At 47.3% G+C, this 19,071-nt stretch overlaps 1 protein-coding gene across 2 annotated transcripts in view; it reads right to left on the bottom strand.

The window, feature by feature from the left end:
- KDM1A (lysine demethylase 1A) overlaps nucleotides 1-17,964 on the bottom strand; it is a 73,785-nt gene extending 55,821 nt beyond the window's left edge. The window contains exons 1-2 of one of the 2 annotated variants that reach the window (XM_058676695.1): nucleotides 17,474-17,964; nucleotides 2,424-2,589 (exon numbers count right to left, since the gene is read on the bottom strand). In XM_058676695.1, coding sequence (XP_058532678.1) covers nucleotides 2,424-2,589; nucleotides 17,474-17,827 — 520 coding nt within the window. In that variant the 5' untranslated portion in view covers nucleotides 17,828-17,964. The remainder of the gene's footprint in view (nucleotides 1-2,423; nucleotides 2,590-17,473) is intronic. The other variant, XM_058676701.1, reaches the window with a different exon arrangement.
- Nucleotides 17,965-19,071: the final 1,107 nt, after the last annotated feature.

Below are 19,071 nucleotides of genomic sequence, written 5' to 3'. Positions count from 1 at the left end.
TCCCATGCTTCTATGGGGAAAATACAACATCCTGTGATTTATCAGCCAGAGGTGGTGTTCTTTCTTCACTTAAAATGCAAAAATACCAACACAAGCAAAAAAGTAACCTATCTTCAAATGTTTTACACCTCTGTGACCGGCTAATACAGCAAAAAAAGTTCTTACTGGCTATAGCTCAGCTGATGCACGAATCAGGTTGATGCATGCATTTCAGTTCTACTATTCACTAGAGGAAAAGAGAATGTCTAAGTACCATTTTTCTCATGATCTATCATAAAACATTAAATACAGTTTAATTTAAAGTTTTACAAAGACATGCCTCTTCATTAGTTCCAGATCCTTAAAGAATTACCTAATTCATAATACACTATTATAAATGGGCTACTATACATAAGCAGTTGGTCTGAAAGTAGTATTTCATATATACCTAAACCATAAACTGAACTAACTTGTTTCTGAATAAAACATTTCACACAATTCCCAATTCAGCTGTGTTTAATACAAGACCTTTACACAAAGACGGACTTCCCACTTTTTCATTTGATCCTCATACCAAAGTGTCACTCTGCAAATGACAAACAACACCAAGTATCCTGTGATACAGCACCTCATGACAGGTTAGATCAAATCAATGATGCCAGCACAAAGGATGCACGGGAACTATAAAGCTGCTCAGCTAAATAGATTACTATTTTGTCTTAATAAAAGGCAAAACACAAGAATCAATGAAATGAAATCCTACACTGTGTAGTTAATCCTCTCAAAAGACCAAATATCTGACTGAATGGGTCAAAAATGGTAAACAGAAGAATCTGAAACTGCTTCAGGAAACAAACAAAAAAAAATCATACGCTCATATTTAATGTAACATTTCCAAAATCCAATTGTGGTGAAAGAGATTATTTAAAAACAACTTCTGGGAAGGTGTCTGGCTGGTTGCAACACTCATTACAGAGCCTGCATCCCACACTGAGATCTGGGGTTGGATACCCAGCACCGACTAGATTCCAACTTCCTGCTAGCGAGCAGCCTGGAGGGTAGTGGCCAGGACTCCAGGAGCTGGACTTCTGCCACCACAGAGGAGACCTGTGCTGGGTTCCCAGCTCTGGATTTTGCCCTGACCCAGCCTTGGGGCTGTTGACACTTGGGGAAGGATTCAAGGGATATGAACTCTTTTTTCTTTCTTGCTCACAAGCAGGCAAATAAGCAACTTAAAAAAAAAAAGCTTTTATATGAAATAAAATATTTTTGAAAGATACCCTGCATAACAAGATGACTCTAGTTTATATTACTGACAAATGTGGCAAAAAGAGCAAGTTTTCTCACCACAAAAATAAATGAGGCAATGTTAACTTGTTGGATTCAGTCATTCCACTATATATATATATATCTCAAAATATCATGCTGAACACAATATGTAATTTTATCAATTAAGAACAAAAAATAGGAGCAGACATTGTAGGGGAGTGGGTGGCACCAACAGCCCACACTGGAATGCTGGCTGAGGCCCAGCTCCCCACTTCCGAGCTAATTCTCACCAAAACAGGTCTCTCACATCAATACTGTTACATGTCTCTTCTAAACACACACACACACACACACAAAATGATCACGTAATTTGATAACAGAAAAATCTCCTTGGTAAAAACAATGAAATAAAATGATCTGACCATCATTCAAGTTAACAGATTCAGCTAAGCCAATCTAACAGGATAAATCTGAAGAGCTAACCAACGACTTATGGAAGCCTCTGAGCTTCATTGGAAGTATCAGCACACTGATGATCCTAGGAAAACAGTATGAACACACACACTCCTCAAGTCTCTGCTGAGAAGCCCACTGACAAGAGAAGTCTGAAGAAGAGCACCCTAACACCCCATTTAATTTCCTCTTATTTTAGAGCAAGTTCCAATAAAAGCCTGAGGCAATGCACAACACAGCTGTCCCAAAATCGAAATACAACACTTCTTCCCCCACATTCCCTAGTGAAAAACAGTTAGCTAAACACACAGTTTAAACCCAGCAAATGTAGGTAAGACTGTTCTGGTAAATTTCAACTGCTGGAAGGCAATGGGGTTGGGGCAAACCCATCAAAGTATGTTTTTGTATAGAAAATAAGAAAGCTCATTGATAGCAAGTCATTAATACAAAAAAGCCCCCATGTGGATCTCACTGAGTAATCCTCTAGAGTGTTCAACAAGCATTTCCTCCAATGATCTTCCTACACATGGACATATATTCCAAGAGTATCAGTACCTCTGTAAGTACATATATTTCTATAGATAAACATATATGTACACTTACAGTAACAGCCTATCACAATATAAACCAAATATGAAGACAGATAACTGTAGAAGAGCAATAAACCCACTTATTTGTATTCCTGAGATTAAACAAAACTGCGGTTGTTGCCTGTAACTCACCAGAGGGTTCTTCAGGTTCACTCTCGTTTTCTTCCTCAGGTGGGGCTTGTGGCGGTGGTGGGGGAAGCTTCTTTTCCTTCTCGGCCTTAGCATTTCTCTCTTCTTCTGAGTAATACTCATCTTCTGAGAGGTTGGCCAAGCTTTCATCCATCTCTCTGTACTCTACCTATATGGAGATTATCAGGGAAAACTAAATACAGTGAATATCTGAAACAGGAACCAGCAGTCAACGCAAACTGCTTTCTAACTTCGAACTGTCACAAGGAACAAGCCACTTACAACAGGCAAACGTTAGAAACAAAACAGTCTTGTGCCGCCTGCCCACTAACTTTTTCCTCATAGCACTGACACTGACTATAGTGTTCCCTACAACTCCCGCAAAACTACAGGGAGGCAGGAGGAAAGTAACAGTGCAACTGAAAGTATGAAAAGATGCATTTGTTTAAAAAAAAATGCACCAAAGAGTTTAATGAGACATGAATCCTCAACACAACAAACTGAAAAGTAATGTGGAAATGAAGATACAAGGTCTTAATACTACTTCAGCTCTGCTCAAAGGAACCAGGTCACCAAGAGAAAGAGGATACATTCCTAGTGAAGATAAAGAAATACAACAGCAAAGACCACATTATGGGCCTACTGACCAGAATGTGTAACACAGTATTACAAATAGTTACCACAGCAGTGGGACTTAAAAAAAAAAAAAGACTTCAGTTATCTTTACTGGAAAGGCAGATTTTACAGCCAGGAGGAGACGCAAAGATCTTCCATCCACTGGTTCACTCACTAGATGGCTGCAATGGTTAGGCCAGGCCAGGCCAAAGCCAGGAGCCAAAAGCTTCTTTCAGATCTCCAATGTGGGCACAAGGGGCCCAAGTAGTTAGGCGTATTTCAATGCATTTCCCCAGGTCATTAGCAGGGAGCTGGATGGAAAAAGCAGCAGTGAGGACAAGAAACAGTGCCCATAAGGGACCCCAGCATGGCAGGTAGCAGTGCCACCTAACAGGCCACAGCACTATGACTGGACACTGTGAAGCTGAGATTTTCATCTTAAGAAGGCATTCCAGGAATATAGCTCTCTAATTCCTACGGATTCAGTAAAAAAAAAAAAATGCATCAAATCTAAAGATAAAAGCAAAAATATGGTTTCTACATAAACTTAACATATTAGATTTTCAAACTGAACAGACCTGCAGATTACAGTGAATATAATCCATTGTAATATTCTAAACATCTGGGCCCGGCGGCGTGGCCTAGTGGCTAAAGTCCTCGCCTTGAACGCCCCAGGATCCCATGTGGGCGCCGGTTCTAATCCCGGCAGCTCCACTTCCCATCCAGCTCCCTGCTTGTGGCCTGGGAAAGCAGTTGAGGACGGCCCTATGCATTGGGACACTGCACCCACGTGGGAGACCTGGAAGAGGTTCCTGGTTCCCGGCATCGGATTGGCACGCATCAGCCCGTTGCGGCTCACATGGGGAGTGAATCATCGGACAGAAGATCTTCCTCTCTGTCTCTCCTCCTCTGTGTATATCTGGCTGTAATAAAATGAATAAATCTTTAAAAAAAAATATTCTAAACATCTTAAATAGCTCTAGATGGCAAGATGCTTTTATAGTGTCTTTTCCTCTTTTTATTTTAAACGAAAGGACTACAGGTTTTGGGAGTTGGGTGGCAGAAGGGTTTTGCTGAAAGTAGGGATTGGATTAGAGAATGGAAAAATAAAGGTTAATTTACGGATTCTGATTCACACCAAGTATTACTAACATGAAAAAATTGTACAGTGATGATTTGCTCAAATACTAAACACTGAAGACATGGCATAATAAACATAATAAAGAACTCTGAATGACTTGTCAGTACCCTGAAGATGCTAATATTATAGCTACAAATAAATGACCCTGTTTTAGGTGACCATCAGATAAAGGGATTTTTACAAGAAAATCTCCAGAAATGCAGATAAAACCTAGCTTGTTATAATAGGGACAAACTTTAGGAATAGATTTCAGGAAAACAGATAAAAAAAAAATCAAGAAGAAAAAGTTCCAAAGGAAGAAGAGGGACCAGATGCAGTGAATGTTTCTAGTACGCAGTTTTCTTCCCTTACCCTTCAACAGCGCTCGACCCCTTTCCTGCTCAAAGCCCTGTCCCTAGTCTTTCAATAATCACTGACCAATGTGCCAGTTCTGAGACAGACATAAAGACTGACACAACCCAGCCTCCTGGAGTAGTTTCAGTTGTCCCACAGGATATTCCCATTGGATAGATTCTATGTCCTTTGAAAAAAGAGATTCAGTCAAGTCTGAGAAACTTCATTCGTTATCAGCCCCCTACAAAAGAGCCACAAGGTCCATTAACAATAAGCAGGGCAGTGTGATGTCACAACTGACTAATCCTCCAGCTGCAAGCACCAGGATCCCATATGGCGATGATTCTTAGCCCAGTAGCTCCACTTCCCATCCAGCTCCTTGCCTGTGGCCTGGAAAAGCAGTAGAGGATGGCCCAAAGCATTGGGAACGTGCACCCACGGGAGACCAAGAAGAAGCTCCTGGCTCCGGACTGCCTTAGCTCCCGCTGTTGCAGCCACTTGGGGAGTGAACCAACAGATGGAAGATCTTTCTCTGTCTCTCCTTCCCTCTGTAAATCTGTCTCTCCAATGAAAATAAATACATCTTTATTTTTTTATTTCTATTATATTTTTGACAATCTTTACATAGTTAATTACGGGAAAAAGGTTCAAGGGCTATAGGAAAGTGGGTAACACTATTATTCCCATATTGTTTCCTTCATGTTTAAAGGGGGGTATTAAGGGAGAAGGCCCACCCAATTTCTCACCCTCCCCAGGTCCCAGATACAGGGCATGCTCCGAGATACTTGCTCAAGTGGTTTTGATAGTTCACCAGTTATGAATTACTGCCAATCTTGCCACTCCAAGCACTATGAGGTCTTTGAAGAATCCACTGATTGACATAGTCCATCATAGAGTCTCCGTTTGCCCCGTATTTTGCTGCCAACATACAGCTGAGGTGGTTGGTTGACCTGTTCTGTCCTCTGTCTTTTCATGGTTAGGGTTCTGAGTCCGGCAGTTCGATTGGGGAGATCTCCAAAGAAACTTTGTCTGAGGCGTTCTTAGACGAGATTCTTGTAAGTACTAGCAAATAAACACAGGGCCCGGCACATCGCCCCATCAGCTGGTGGTTGCAATTGCTGCGTTGGTTCTGTTTTCAGCCCCGACTTCCACTGGAACCAATGGGTGTTACAGTCCAGCCTGGTTCTACCCAGCACATACTTGGCCCTTACATCAACCAGTGGGAGCTGCAGCCTAGTTGGAGCAACCCACAATAACCCCCACCAGGCCCGCCCCCTACCCTGGTTTGCCAGTATGTGTAGCAGTAGTCCACTCTGTCCCACATCCCATTCGGCTCTCGTACATGTCAATGGGTATTAAAGCTTTATTCCCTTTAACCAGCTCCACTATGCAGCCCACACAGATGCTGTTTGGTGTCTGTCTAGCCACCCCAGCCCCTGTCCTAGTTTTTGTGCCCTCCCGTGGAAGTGGTAACCCAAGAGGGAAGAGCCCACTGTTTCCCTCCTAGGCCTCTCCCACTCCTGGATTATGCACTCTCCAGGTAGTTCTGTGGTTTGACTTGACAGAATTAGCCCCCAGTGCCAGCTTCTGCCAGCTGATGCTGTGGCTAAGCCCAAACAACCCTCACCCACTCTAATTTTGTTTGCACCAGTAGGAACAATCAGCCCAGCCTGGCTTTTGCCTGATCTAATCCACATGAGGCACACAGGTGTTGTAGCCCTGCCTGGTCTGGTCTGCCCCCATCCCAGCCCACACGCTAGAGTGGGAGTAGCTGTCCGGCAAGGGAACCATCCCTTACTCCCCCTGCCGGCTCTGCCCCCTTCCTTCCTGGTTCTCACGCATGCTGGTTGGGCGCTGTGGTCACATCTGGTACAGGCAACCTCACCTTGGCATTCCGTATTGTGCACTAGTTTTTGTTGCGGCCGAACCCGACCCGACCCACAGTTTTGGTGCTTGGATTTGCCAGTGGATGACGTGAACTGAATCAGCTTGGTCTGCCCCCGACCCATGCCAAATGTATGCCTGTGGGTAAACTTTCCATGGCCTGTTCTGGGCTGTTTCCTATCATGTTTCCTGCGCTTACCTGCAGGGTCTGTGTCCTGCCAAAGGAGTTGCCCACGCTACTCTATCAGAACCTCTCCCAATGCCAGATTTTGCGCATACCAAGGGGTCCATGAGCCAGCCCTACTCAGTTCACCTCCTGTCCTAGCAGGAACAGTAACTTTTCCTGACTGGCCTTCAACCCAATCTGGTTCTTACTGTTGGATGTTTCAGCCCAGCCATGGCTCGTCATACCCACATATGGCTCACACATGGCACAGTAGGGGTTGAGACCTTGCCGAGTCCGTCCCACATCTACCCTGGTCCTCCAGAACACCAGACGGTGTTGGAGTCTGGCCCGTCCTGGTGCATCCAATCCCAGTCCACACTTGTGCCAAGGGAGACTACAACCGTTTCCTGATCAGAATGCAGCCCCCATTCCAGCCCATGCGCCCCTTGGTGGGAACCTCAACCCAGTTAGGGTGTCCCCTTAGCTCCCCAACCGGGTCTGTTCCCAGCCATAGATCACGCACATACCAGTGGTTGCTCTGACTCAGCTTGGCTCAGCCCCTCACCTGTCCTGACCTCTGCCTTAAGACACTGTGGTTTAGCGTTCCTGGCTCCCGCAGACCAGTAGGTTCAAGAGCCTAGCTTGGCATGACCTGTGCTCCATCCTGGTCTCTAGTTTCACTTGTGGGCTAAGGTTTGCTCAGTCCTGCCCGGTCCACCCTGTTCCATAACCAACTGACACATTAGAGAGCTGTTGGAGCTACTTTGCCCAGCTTGTCCGACCCCCAGGTCTGGAGCACATGTTCACCAGTGGGAGCTAGGACTTGCCAAGGGAGTTTCCCAAGTTCCTCCACTTGATCCACTCTCAGACCCAGTTCTCATACATGCCATTGGGTTTTAGGCCAGTGTCCGGCGAAGTCTGGCCTTCCATTTGGCCTTGTATGAGCTGGTGAACGTTGCAGCCCGACCCACCCCACACCCTATTCAGGATGCACTTTCGGGTGCTGCTGCCTTGACCAGTCCAGACTATTGTGGGTTCCTTTAGCTGTGATTGATGGCAGGCTCCTTGGTCACATCTAGCTTAGTCTATCACCACCCCAACTTCTGAGCTAACCAGTGGGGCTAGAATTTCCACAGGGTTTGGCTCACACATCCCCCACAGAATCTACCTGCGGATATGGTTCTCAAATGCTAGTTAATGTCATGGCCCTGCTTAATGTGACCCCTCTGCTGATCCATCATCATGTCAGGTAACAGGATATGATTGTGCTGCACAAGGCCAGAGCCATAGCTTTTGCATGGACTGGTATTTGGTGGTCAACATTGTTAAGTGATTACAAGTTCTTCAAAGGAAGAGCTACTGTCATTGGGAATCTTTAGCATTGATTCACGTCCTAGAAGCACTGTGGGTTCAACCTGGAGCTACCTAAGCAGCGATTCAAATAACCAAAACCCCAGAGGTCCAGGCCGGGCAGCCAGGAGGAGGCGCCTGGCGCCAAAAGGCACACTGGCTGCCTAGGGACAGCTCACCACGTGCATGTGGTGGCATGAGAGGCCCCGTCCTGAGACCCACCGAAAATAAATGAATCTTTAAAAAAAAAAAAAGGAAAGAGAAGCTCTACAGCATAAACAATCTCTTTAACACTACTTAACCCCTGTTTTTTGACAAAAGTAATTATCAGTAAGAACCCACCTGGAAAGACTGTAGGAAATGGGACTTAAGAGAATTAAGAACTTAGAATTAAGTTCTTAGAATTGAGACTTAGAATCAAAAACATCTAGAGGGCCCAGCAAGGTAGCCTAGTGACTAAAGTCCTCGCACCAGGATTCCATATGGGTGCCAGTTCTAGTCCTGGCTGCTCCGCTTCCCATCCTGCTCCGTTTGTGGACTGGGAAAGCAGTCGAGGACGGTCCAAAGTCTTGGGACCCTGCACCTGTGTGGGAGACATCAAAGAAGATCCTGGACCCTGGCTTTGGATCAGCTTAGCTCTGGCTGTTGCGGCTGCTTGGGAAGTGAACCAACGGATGGAAAGTGTTCCTCTGTCTCTATTCCTCTCTGTATATCTGACTTCACTATATATATATATATATATAAAGAACATCTAGAGAAAGAATTTACCTACTTCTAAATGCCTCAAAGATTTTTTACTGTTTATCTGAGGCAGAGAGAACACACTTCTATCTGCTGTTTTGTTCCCCAAATGACCACAACCATCAGGGCTGGGCCAGATCAAAGCTGAGAATCAGGATACTCAATCCAGATCCCCACGGTGGGTTTTACACACCCAACTACTTGGGCCACTACCTGCTATGAATGTAGAATGAAAAAGACATGGGGCCACCATGTTGCACAGTGGGCTAAGCTGCTGACTTCAAGGCCAGCATCCACGTCAGAATATTGATTCATGTCCAGGCTGCTGCACGGGAATCTAGCTCCCTGCTAATGTGCCTAGGTAGGCAGCAGAAGATGGTCCAACTATTTGTACCCCTGACACCCACGTGGAGATGTGGATGGAGTTCTGGCCTCTTGCCTTTGGCCTGACCCAGCCTCAGCCATTGCAACCATTTGGGAAGTCAACTGGCAAATGAAAACTCTCTTCCCCTCTGTCACTCTGCCTTTCAAAAAAATAAAGCAATCTTTGAAAAAGATTACTCTTTAAAAAAATAAAAGGGGTTCCCATCTCGGCCTGGGCTGGGCACCCAATCGATCCAGACACCCACCAGGTAAGAAAGGCAGAGCCTAGCTCCTGAGTCAGGAATTTAAAGCACAAGCTAAGGCCACGTGACTGGCGCCATCTTGGCCCGGGTGGCCAGTGCACTGGCCTCCTGGCAATGCACTCTGGGGACTTGGAAGTGATGAATCACTAACTAGAGACATCCAAGGACGAGACAACCATACGTGTAGCTGAGAAATGATTCCTGAAGGACTCAGAACGACAGGGTCACTGTACTTTCGGGTAAGCGAGGCGATTGAGACCCAGTGGTGTGGAGGGGAGAGACCTGAAGACCTGTAAGGGTCAGACAGAGCCACCAGCCCACACTGAAGTCCTGCGTTGGGCTTGCTAGCATGGAACATTGCTGACCACAACACACTGGTCCACGTGAAACGGCACAGGAGGCCTGTGAGGCAGGGTTAATCCCAGAATCTGACTGAATGTAGGAACAGCGGACAGGTCACTTTAGGCAGGTACATGACATTAACCATCATGCAAGAGAACTAGATCCAGGGCTATATTCCATGTGGGACTTGTGGGCCCAAACCTATAGAAGCAAATCCCGCTGGTTAGGTTAAGAATGGGGTGGGGTCCTGTGAAAGTGCAATCTCTGCTGGCACACCAAAAAACTTTTGATGGGAACCGGCCTGGCTGGGGAGCTAAGGGAAAGCCACTGCTGGGCTGGGTTTCCCAACAGTGAGCACAAGAGCCAGACTGAGGGTATTAGGCTGGGTTGGACATGGCTATAGTCTCTCTCTCAGCACGGGTGTCTACTGCGACAGGGCAGCGACAGACTCAGCTACACTCTAGCACCCACTGGTACTCATGAGCACCAGTGTGGGCATAGAATGGGCTGGACTAGGGTCTTGATTCCTGCTGAAGCACGAGAAAGCTAAGTCCGGGCACGGACTAGGTGTGACTGGACTGCAATACCCAACGTAAGAACCAGAATGGGTATGCACTGGTCGAGCAACATCACTGCCCCTGCCAGGACAAGAGGTGGCTAAAGCCAACCTGGGCCAAGGACCCACTGGTGTGCAAAAGATCTGCCACTGGGAGCTTGGGAAAATTCTTTGTAGGGATGCAGCCCATGCAGGTGAGCACAAGAACCAAGTCAAGGAGCAGCCCTGACCATGCCAGGTTACAGTGCCCACCAGCATACATGTGGGTCAGGTCTGGAGACAGACCTGGATGGGCTAATTCAAAAAATCCACTGGCAGATCCAAGAACCAGTACAGGGTGCAGGGGGAGCGGAGGTGCCGAGTCAGGGCCCCAACACCAGCCAGTTTACAACAGGGCAATGTGACAGTGGTTACTCAGGTGAGGCAAGCCATGCCAGCCTGGGGCAAGATGATGCCTCAGGGTTTGTGAGCACCAGCGGTTGGGAATCCAGCGGGGCTCAGGTCACCTGGGCTGGGTACCAGGGCCCACCTGCAAAGTGGGTGCCAGGTTCATGAGTCCCAGGAGTGGGGGGGCTGGCAGGGCTCGGGTAGCCTGGCCCTGGTCCTTGGTCCTGCCTGCAAGTAAAAAAGGCGTAGTAGTGGACACAGACCGTAACGCACATGGAGAATATGGCAGCCCGTTTGGCACCATTGCAGAGGAAGGAGAACAGAGCAAACGAGAAGACTACCCCAGCAAATGATGACAGCGAAAATCTGGGTGAATGGAGACTTGATGTTGACTATGACAACCGGTGGGCACTGGGAGGACTGCCTCCCCCTTGGATCGGCGAAATCGACAGCATTTCAGAACTATCCAAACCACTTGATCAGAACCCTCGGAACATGGACTATAGCAGGATTCTGGGTTGGTATCGGGTGGTGGTTCCCCATCCCTAGGTACTAGGATTTTTGGAAAGTTGGGTGTGGCTTCTCCCTTTGTCTCCCCCCTTGCCTCAGAGACAAAAGGAGGCAATGATTTCATCCACTTTTCCCTGATCCTTGATCCTTGATCCTTCCCACCCTGATCACCCCTGTAATTAACATCAAATAAGAAAATTTTTAAAAAGGAGAAAAGGAACTATTACGTAAAACCATAGAGTTCTTTGGGAATTAATAATTTTTGAATATATTAAACGAATCTGAACTCATGTGTTAAACAAGTCCTAACACTTTAAAGACAATCAGTACATTAACTGGCACAAACAGAGTGACACATTTTGAATGAAACTGAATAAAGTTTCCTTGACCATCTCTGTTTAAAAGTGTTTTGGGATGGGAAGGCAAACTCCAAAAAAAGAAAAAAAAAAAAAAGGCAAAATAGAAAATATTTTAGGGCCCAGCGGTGTGGCCTAGCAGCTAAAGTCCTTGCCTTGAACGCCCCAGGATCCCATATGGGCGCCGGTTCTAATCCCGGCAGCTCCACTTCCCATCCAGCTCCCTGCTTGTGGCCTGGGAAAGCAGTCCAGGAAGGCCCAATACCTTGGGACCCTGCACCCGTGTAGGAGACCTGGAAGAGGTTCCTGGTTCCCAGCTTCGGATCGGCACAGCATCGGCCGTTGCAGTCACTTGGGGAGTGAATCATTGGACGGAAGGTCTTCCTCTCTGTCTCTCCTCCTCTCTGTATATCTGACCTTGTAATGAAAATAAACAAATCTTTTAAAAAAAAGGAAAAAATTAGAAAATATTTTGCTCTACTTCTCAATAAATACTGGTCTGTTGGGCCTGGCGGCGTGGCCTAGCAGCTAAAGTCCTCGCCTTGATCCCATATAGCCGCTGGTTCTAATCCCGGCGGTTCCACTTCCTCTCTCTCTCTCCTCCTCTCAGTATATCTGACTTTGTAATAAAAATAAAATAAATCTTTAAAAAAAAAAAACAAAAGAAAGCCCCGGGATCCCATATGGGCGCCGGTTCTAATCCCGGCTGCTCCACTTCCCATCCAGCTCCCTGCTTGTGGCCAGGGAAGGCAGTCGAGGATGGCCCAAAGCTTTGGGACCCTGCACCCACGTGGGAGACCCGGAAGAGGTTCCTGGTTCCCGGCATCGGATTGGCACGCATCAGCCCGTTGCGGCTCACTTGGGGAGTGAATCATCAAACGGAAGATCTTCCTCTCTGTCTCTCCTCCTCTCTGTATATCAGACTTTGTAATAAAATAAATAAATCTTAAAAATATATATATACTAGTCAGAAACTCCATAGTGTTGTTCGACTCCCTAGAAACTACTCCTGCCTTTTTCTTAATTCATCGCCCACTAACTCTGCAAATTATTTTGTGATTATTCTAAACTTACAAATAACTTTCATGGGCTCAGTGCAATGGCTCAATTGGCTAATCCTCCACCTTCAAGTGCTGGGATCCCATACAGAGGCTGATTCCTGTGCCAGCTGTGCCACTTCCCATTAAGCTCCCTGCTTGTGGCCTTAGAAAGCAGCCTTGGGATCCTGCTGCACCTACATGGGAGACTGGAAGCAGCTCCTGGCTCCTGGCTTAGGATCAGCTCAACTCCAGCGGTTACTGCCATTTTAGGAATGACCCAGTGGATGGATGATCTTTCTCTGTCTCTCCTTCTTTTTGTAAATTTGCCTTTCTGATTAAAAATAAATAAATTTTTTTTTTAAGATTTTATTATTATTGGAAAGCCGGATATACAGAGAGGAGGAGAGACAGAGAGGAAGATCTTCCGTCTGATGTTTCACTCCCCAAGTGAGCCGCAACGGGCCGGTGCGCGCCGATCCGAGGCCGGGAACCAGGAACCTCTTCCGGGTCTCCCACGCGGATGCAGGGTCCCAAAGCTTTGGACCGTCCTCAACTGCTTTCCCAGGCCACAGGCAGGGAGCTGGATGGGAAGCAGGGCTGCCGAGATTAGAACCGGCGCCCATATGGGATCCCGGGGCTTTCAAGACGAGGACTTAAGCCGCTAGGCCACGCCGCCGGGCCCAAAATGAATAAATTTTTTGTAAAATTTTTTTTTTTTTTTACTGGAAAGTAGGATATACAGAGAAGAGGATAGATAATAGAGGGTCCCAAGGCTTTGGGCCGTCCTTGACTGCTTTCCCAGTTGACAAGCAGGGAGCTGGATGGAAAGCGGGGTGGTAGGGATTAGAACCGGCACCCATATGGGATCCCGGTGCATGCAAGGCAAGGACTTTAGCTGCTAGGCTACTGCACTGGGCCTAAATAAATCTTTTTAAAGAATCTTCTCTGAATTCTCCTAACATTTTGGGTCTGCACTTCATGTAGTTCAGTGCTGATAGGACTTTCTCAGAGAACAAAAATGTTTTCTATCTGTACATTCAACACCGGCAAATTGTAGCTACTGGACACGATCAACTGAGGAAACAAATGTTAACTTCAACTTAACCACATGTTGTAAAGACTATCACATGGACCAGCACAAACTTCATGCACTGTGTACTTGGCTGTAACTACACCAAAAACACTACTGATTCAGCCTATCTACCTTGCTCCTATTAATTTCCGTCTCCAATTAAATTCACTTGCCCATTATTTCCAGCCTTCACTTGCGGTCCCTGGACTCCTTGCCTCTTCTCAAACCACTTTGTACCATATTCCAAGCATGTTTCGATTATTTTCTCCAATGGCATTAATTACTGGTAATATATATTTTTTATATGCCAATATATATTTATATATATATATACACACACCAAAAATAGCAATAAGTGTTTTATTTACATCTAAACATAATAAATTTACATGGCAGACTTATTTTACATGAGGAAAAAGAATCAGAGGAAGATGAATCAACTCCAAAAAGTTAACCTGCCTTCAACACTTCTTGTTTTCTTTTAAGAATTATTTTTATTTGAAAGGCAGAGTTACAACACAGAGAAGAAAGATCCAGAGTTCTTCCATCTGCTTGTTCACTCCCTCATGGCCAGAAAGGCCAGAGCTGGGACAGAAGCCAGTGGTTTTTTCCAGGTCTCCCACATGGGCACAGGAGCCCAAGCTTTGTAGCCATCCTCGGCTGTTTAGCCAGGTTGTAGGCAGCGAGCTGGGTGGGAGGTGGAGTAGCTGCTACTCAAACAGCCATCCGTATGGCAGGCCAGGAGGCTTAACTTGTCAGGCTAAGGCACAGGTACCTCTTGAATACTTTTCTAAATTCTGTCTTTTTTCAGCTCACCATTCATGAAACTACACAGGGTTCCTGAACTACAAATTTACCAATTTCCAGCCTTACATTCTAAAACTAGTCAAAGTTAAGCTCCAGGGACCATCAATTTTCTGAATCACTTCCAACATCCTAACAATTTTAACTGTGTGATTTTCTTTATTTTTTTTTTTAAGATTTATTTTTACTGCAAAGCCAGATATAAAGACAGGAGAGACAGAGAGGAAGATATTCTGTCTGCTGATTCACTTCCCAAGAGGCCACAACTGCCAGAGCTGAACTGATCTGAAGCCAGGAGCCCAGAGCCTCTTCCAGGTCTCCCATGCAGGTGCAAGGTCCAAAGGCTTTGAGCCGTTCTTGACTGCTTTCCTAGCCTATAAGCAGGGAGCTGGATGGGAAGCGGGGTCTCTGGGATACAAACCGGTATACACATGGGATCCCGGTGCGTTCAAGGTGAGGACTTTGGCTACTAGGTTACTGCGCCAGCCCCAACTGTGTGATTTTTTTAAGAGAGGAGAGGGGATCCCTTTGTCTTGACATGTTTTTAGGCCATAAAATACAGCTGTAACTCCTGTGTACTCCTCAGAATTCTTGAAGCAAGGTCTACATACATTGGTCTCAGCTTCTTTCACACTCCTTAAGTTAGGGATTGGCAACATCCAGCCCACAGGCTGCGTAAAGCCTATGGAATTACCTGGTTTGGCCACTGGTCTGACCTGGACAAGGCAACTTTGGCCAGGACTCAAAATTCAATAACTCTATATAACAGGCTAATTTTTAGGGTCGTAATTTAGTACAGCACACAAATGCTGTTACGAGCGTCCACACGGCTCTTGTCAGACAGAAGGTTCCCCATCCCTAGCTTATGTATTACATCCTGGGGTCTGTTTACTCTGGCTCCTAAGACTGGGAACAAATAGGCAGGTTTCTCCAGTTCCTTGTTTCGTTTTCTCCCCAAATAAATACACACACACATTTTCTTCTGAAAGTTTAAGAGTTTAGCAGGATAAAAAAGAAAGCACAGCAGAATTACAAGAACAAAAACATTATGCCAATACAACCCCCAAACAAACCCCAGCATCCTTTCTGCACAAATTCACACAGAAACGAAAAGAATAAAGAGAAGAGCCAAGCTGAAGAAATCCCACCACCTGATTTCAAACTATTCTGAAGCCAACAAGGAGTAACAAAAGCAGTGTGGTGCTGGCCTAAGAATGGCAATATAGGTCAATGAGACAAAATTGAGAGCCCAGAAATAAGCCCTTTCATGATCAATCAAGGGTGCCAATCATTCAACAAACTACACTGGGGCAATTGGATATCCACGTGCAAAAGGGTTAAGGGGAATCTCTACCTCCTATCACACACAAAAACCACCCCCAAAAGGATCACAGAGCTAGAAGCTCGTCATCAGACACCCCCTAGACACACTCTGTCAGGGTGAGCAGTGTCCAGTGCGGACCAGGGTAGGGAGCAGTTACAACTGGCACTGCTGGCAATGCAGCTGCTACAGAAAACTGGCAGTTTCTCCAAAAGCTACACTGAATGCCCTTGACTGGCAATGTCACTTCCAGGTTTTATATAAAACCAAGAAAACAGACAACATGTCAACACAGAATTTGTGTTTATATTCTTAGCAAAAAGTGGAAACAACCCACAAGCCCATGAAATAATGAAAGGATAAACAAACAGCTTTATCCAGTAGCAGCCATCAAGTATCAAAGCTCTGACCATCGCGGCCACTTGGGGACTGAGCCAGCGCACAGAAGATCTTTCTCTCTACAACTCCTTCTCTCTGTATATCTGCCTTTCCAATTAAAAAAAAAAAAAAAAAACTTACAGAAAAAAGGTCACAGGGTTTCAAGCCGTGTTTTCTACTTAAACAATAAAATTTTTTAAAAATTCAAATAAAACCCTCAGAGTCTCTGTGGTCTGGGGTTGCCAAACTCTGAGCCTTTTTTACAACTTGGTATAAGCCTCCAAAAGTTTGTACCCCCAACAGCCGTTTCAGCAGCACTGGGCACACCTACGAGAAGCCTGGAGTCTCAGTGGGCACTTGGGTCTGAGGGCTCTCGTCCTGGCCAGCACTCACCTGGGGGGTTCCTCACACAGCCCCCTCGGCATCTGCCCCGAGAAACTCTAAACTGGCAATTTTCCCAAGCATTATATACATCGCTCTACTTGCTTATTAGCTTTACTCTATTCAACTACACCGTGGACTCTCCAGGAAAAAAAAACAAAAAACAAAAAAAACCCCACGAGGGCAGAGCCCCCGGAGCCCTGCACAATTCGGGTCCCATGTGCTCCTTTGTTTGAGCCGCCGAGGGCACCTTGCCAGGACCCGTCTGGGGCTAACGGCCCGGCTCCACCGGGGCTCTGTGACTTTCAGACAAGTCACTCCCATTGTTTACTCAATCCTAAAACGGGGCTGGCACTACTCCCTGTGCCAAGGTGTTCAGCCACAATCAAGTGCTGGTGTGAGCTGCACCCCAAGAGGCGAGGCTCCTATTGTCTGCACGCTCCGGTTCTGTGGCCGGGCTTCCTTTTCCCATAGATTCTGCACCCCAATGGACAATCAGCACCCCATTTACACTTTTCCACCAAACTCATTTGCAAAAAAAAAAAAAAAGTGTCGAGCCTTTAACAGAAAAGACCAAAACACTCTTTAGACTCAAACCAAACCAAAACCACCCCCGCCTCCCCAGTTCCTTTCTTTCCGCCCACAGGGAGAGGCGCTCCCCTAAGCATCCCCGGCCCCGCAGCCCTACAGCTCCCGACGGACACGCCAGCCACAGCTCCACCGCAGGGAGCCATTTTTTTTCCCCCAGCTACTTAGAATTAAAAAAAAAGAAAAAAGAAAAAAAAGGAGGCGCACAGGATGCAACGAGTAAAGTATCTCCCCGCCCCTCACTCAGGTCGGCCGGCTCCCGGCACAAAAGGCCCGGTTCCGCACCGACTAGCACCTTCCCTTCTCGCCCTTCTAGAAGCCAAGTGGAACTCAGGTCGGTGGTCGCGGGGCTCCAGGTCCCAGATGGGGACAGAGGAAGCGGGACGCCCTGGGGCAGTCCCCCTCAACGCCCACCACACCCCAACCCCGAAGTACGGCTGGAGACAAGGGTTCGGGTCTCACCTTCGCCCGCTTGCGCCGGCTGGTTCGTCGTCCCTCCGGAGTCTCTGCTATTCCCGTTTCCATGGGGGTGGCCGACCCAGGCACGACGGTAGGCCCGGCCTGAGGACCGGCGGAGCCCGGCGGCTCGGCCAAGCCGCCGGGGGGTGAAGCCCGAGGAGGTTCCTTCTTGCGGGGCGTGCGCTCCCCGGCCGCCCCCGGCCCGACTTCGGTGGGGCCCGCCAGGCCCGCGGGCGGCGCGGCCACCTCGGAGCCGTTCTCGGCGCCGCCCGCAGCTCCGGGGCCCGCCTCCGTGCCGGCTGCTGCCGCCGCGGCCGCGGCTGCCGCTGCGGCTGCCGCCTTCTTCCCCGACAACATCTCGGGCCGCCTGGCCGCCGACGGCCGCAGGGGCCGCTCGGTCAGTCGATCCGTGGGTCCGGAGCTTCGCTTCGACTCGGTCGCTCGACGCAGACAGCGGCCGCTGACGCACGCGCACCAGCGCGCTCCCGCCGCGTCGGGACAAAAAGGCCCCGCCCCGCCCCCGTTGCCATAGAGCAGCGTCCTCGGGCCTAGAGCGGCACGGCGGCATCCTAGAGCGCCTCCTCGGCCTTTGGGGTCCACCAACGGCCCTGAAAGGATTCTGGGCCAGCCTGCGCCTCCGAGGCGGCCGCGTGCGTTTGTTCATTCGTTCGGCTGCCCGTTACGTAACAAGGGTGTAATAGTGAAGCTTTTGCTTTCAAAGAACTTACAGTCTGAGGGGGAGGGGCAGAAATATAACCGATAGGTCATTTTTTATCTCTGCAGTTGGATTGGACTGGGGAAACCGTGAGGCGCTCGAGCGCTTCTGTGGAAATGGAACGACGTGCCCCAGGGGAACTGCCCTAGCCCCAAGGCACTCAGCCTGGGTCTGGGCTGCCTCCCCACCGCAGGTCCCCCAACTCACACATCCCTGATCCCTGTGCACAAAACACCTTTCCTACTCCGAGTTCATTCTTCCTAGCCATGGGGGCTGGTGATTTGTTCCTTTAAACCCTCTAGAAAACCTGTGAGGACCCAACACTGTAACAGATCTTGTGTTCTTCTATCTTATCTCCATTTATGACACTTACCTAGAGTTGCCTTTTGTTTCTTCGAAACATAGGGTTTTGTTTTTTTTGTTTTCTAGCTCGTTGACAAAGTTTTAAAACTGGTAAAACGAGTCTGTGCTGAGCACCAGCTTCCTGGAGGGAGGGTGGGGCCGGCTGCCAGAGCAAGGAAACTTCCTGGTAGTGACGGACATGTTTTCTATGTCCAGTGAGGTAATTACAGAGATGTCATTATAAAATACATGTAATTTGTGTAAACTATTTCAATGAAGTTTGGGAGGGCAAGTGTTTGCCTATCGATTAACATGGGGGTTGGGTAAAGATTGTCAAAAACATAATAAAAAATCAAATTAGTAAAAATACATGAACAAGCATTCTAAACACGAAAAAAACAAACAAACATGGGGGTTGGAATACCCATGACCATGTTCCTATGACCAATGCTCCCCTTTATTTTTTATATGTATATATTTTTTAAATTGGAAAGTCAGATTTACAGAGTGAAGGAGAGACAGAGAGAAACATATTCCATCCTCT

This window comes from Ochotona princeps, chromosome 2 (assembly GCF_030435755.1).
Source record: "Ochotona princeps isolate mOchPri1 chromosome 2, mOchPri1.hap1, whole genome shotgun sequence".
Lineage (NCBI taxonomy): Eukaryota > Metazoa > Chordata > Mammalia > Lagomorpha > Ochotonidae > Ochotona > Ochotona princeps.
The sequence above is the reverse complement of the archived record's forward strand: the minus strand, read 5'-3'. Positions and strand labels throughout refer to the sequence as shown.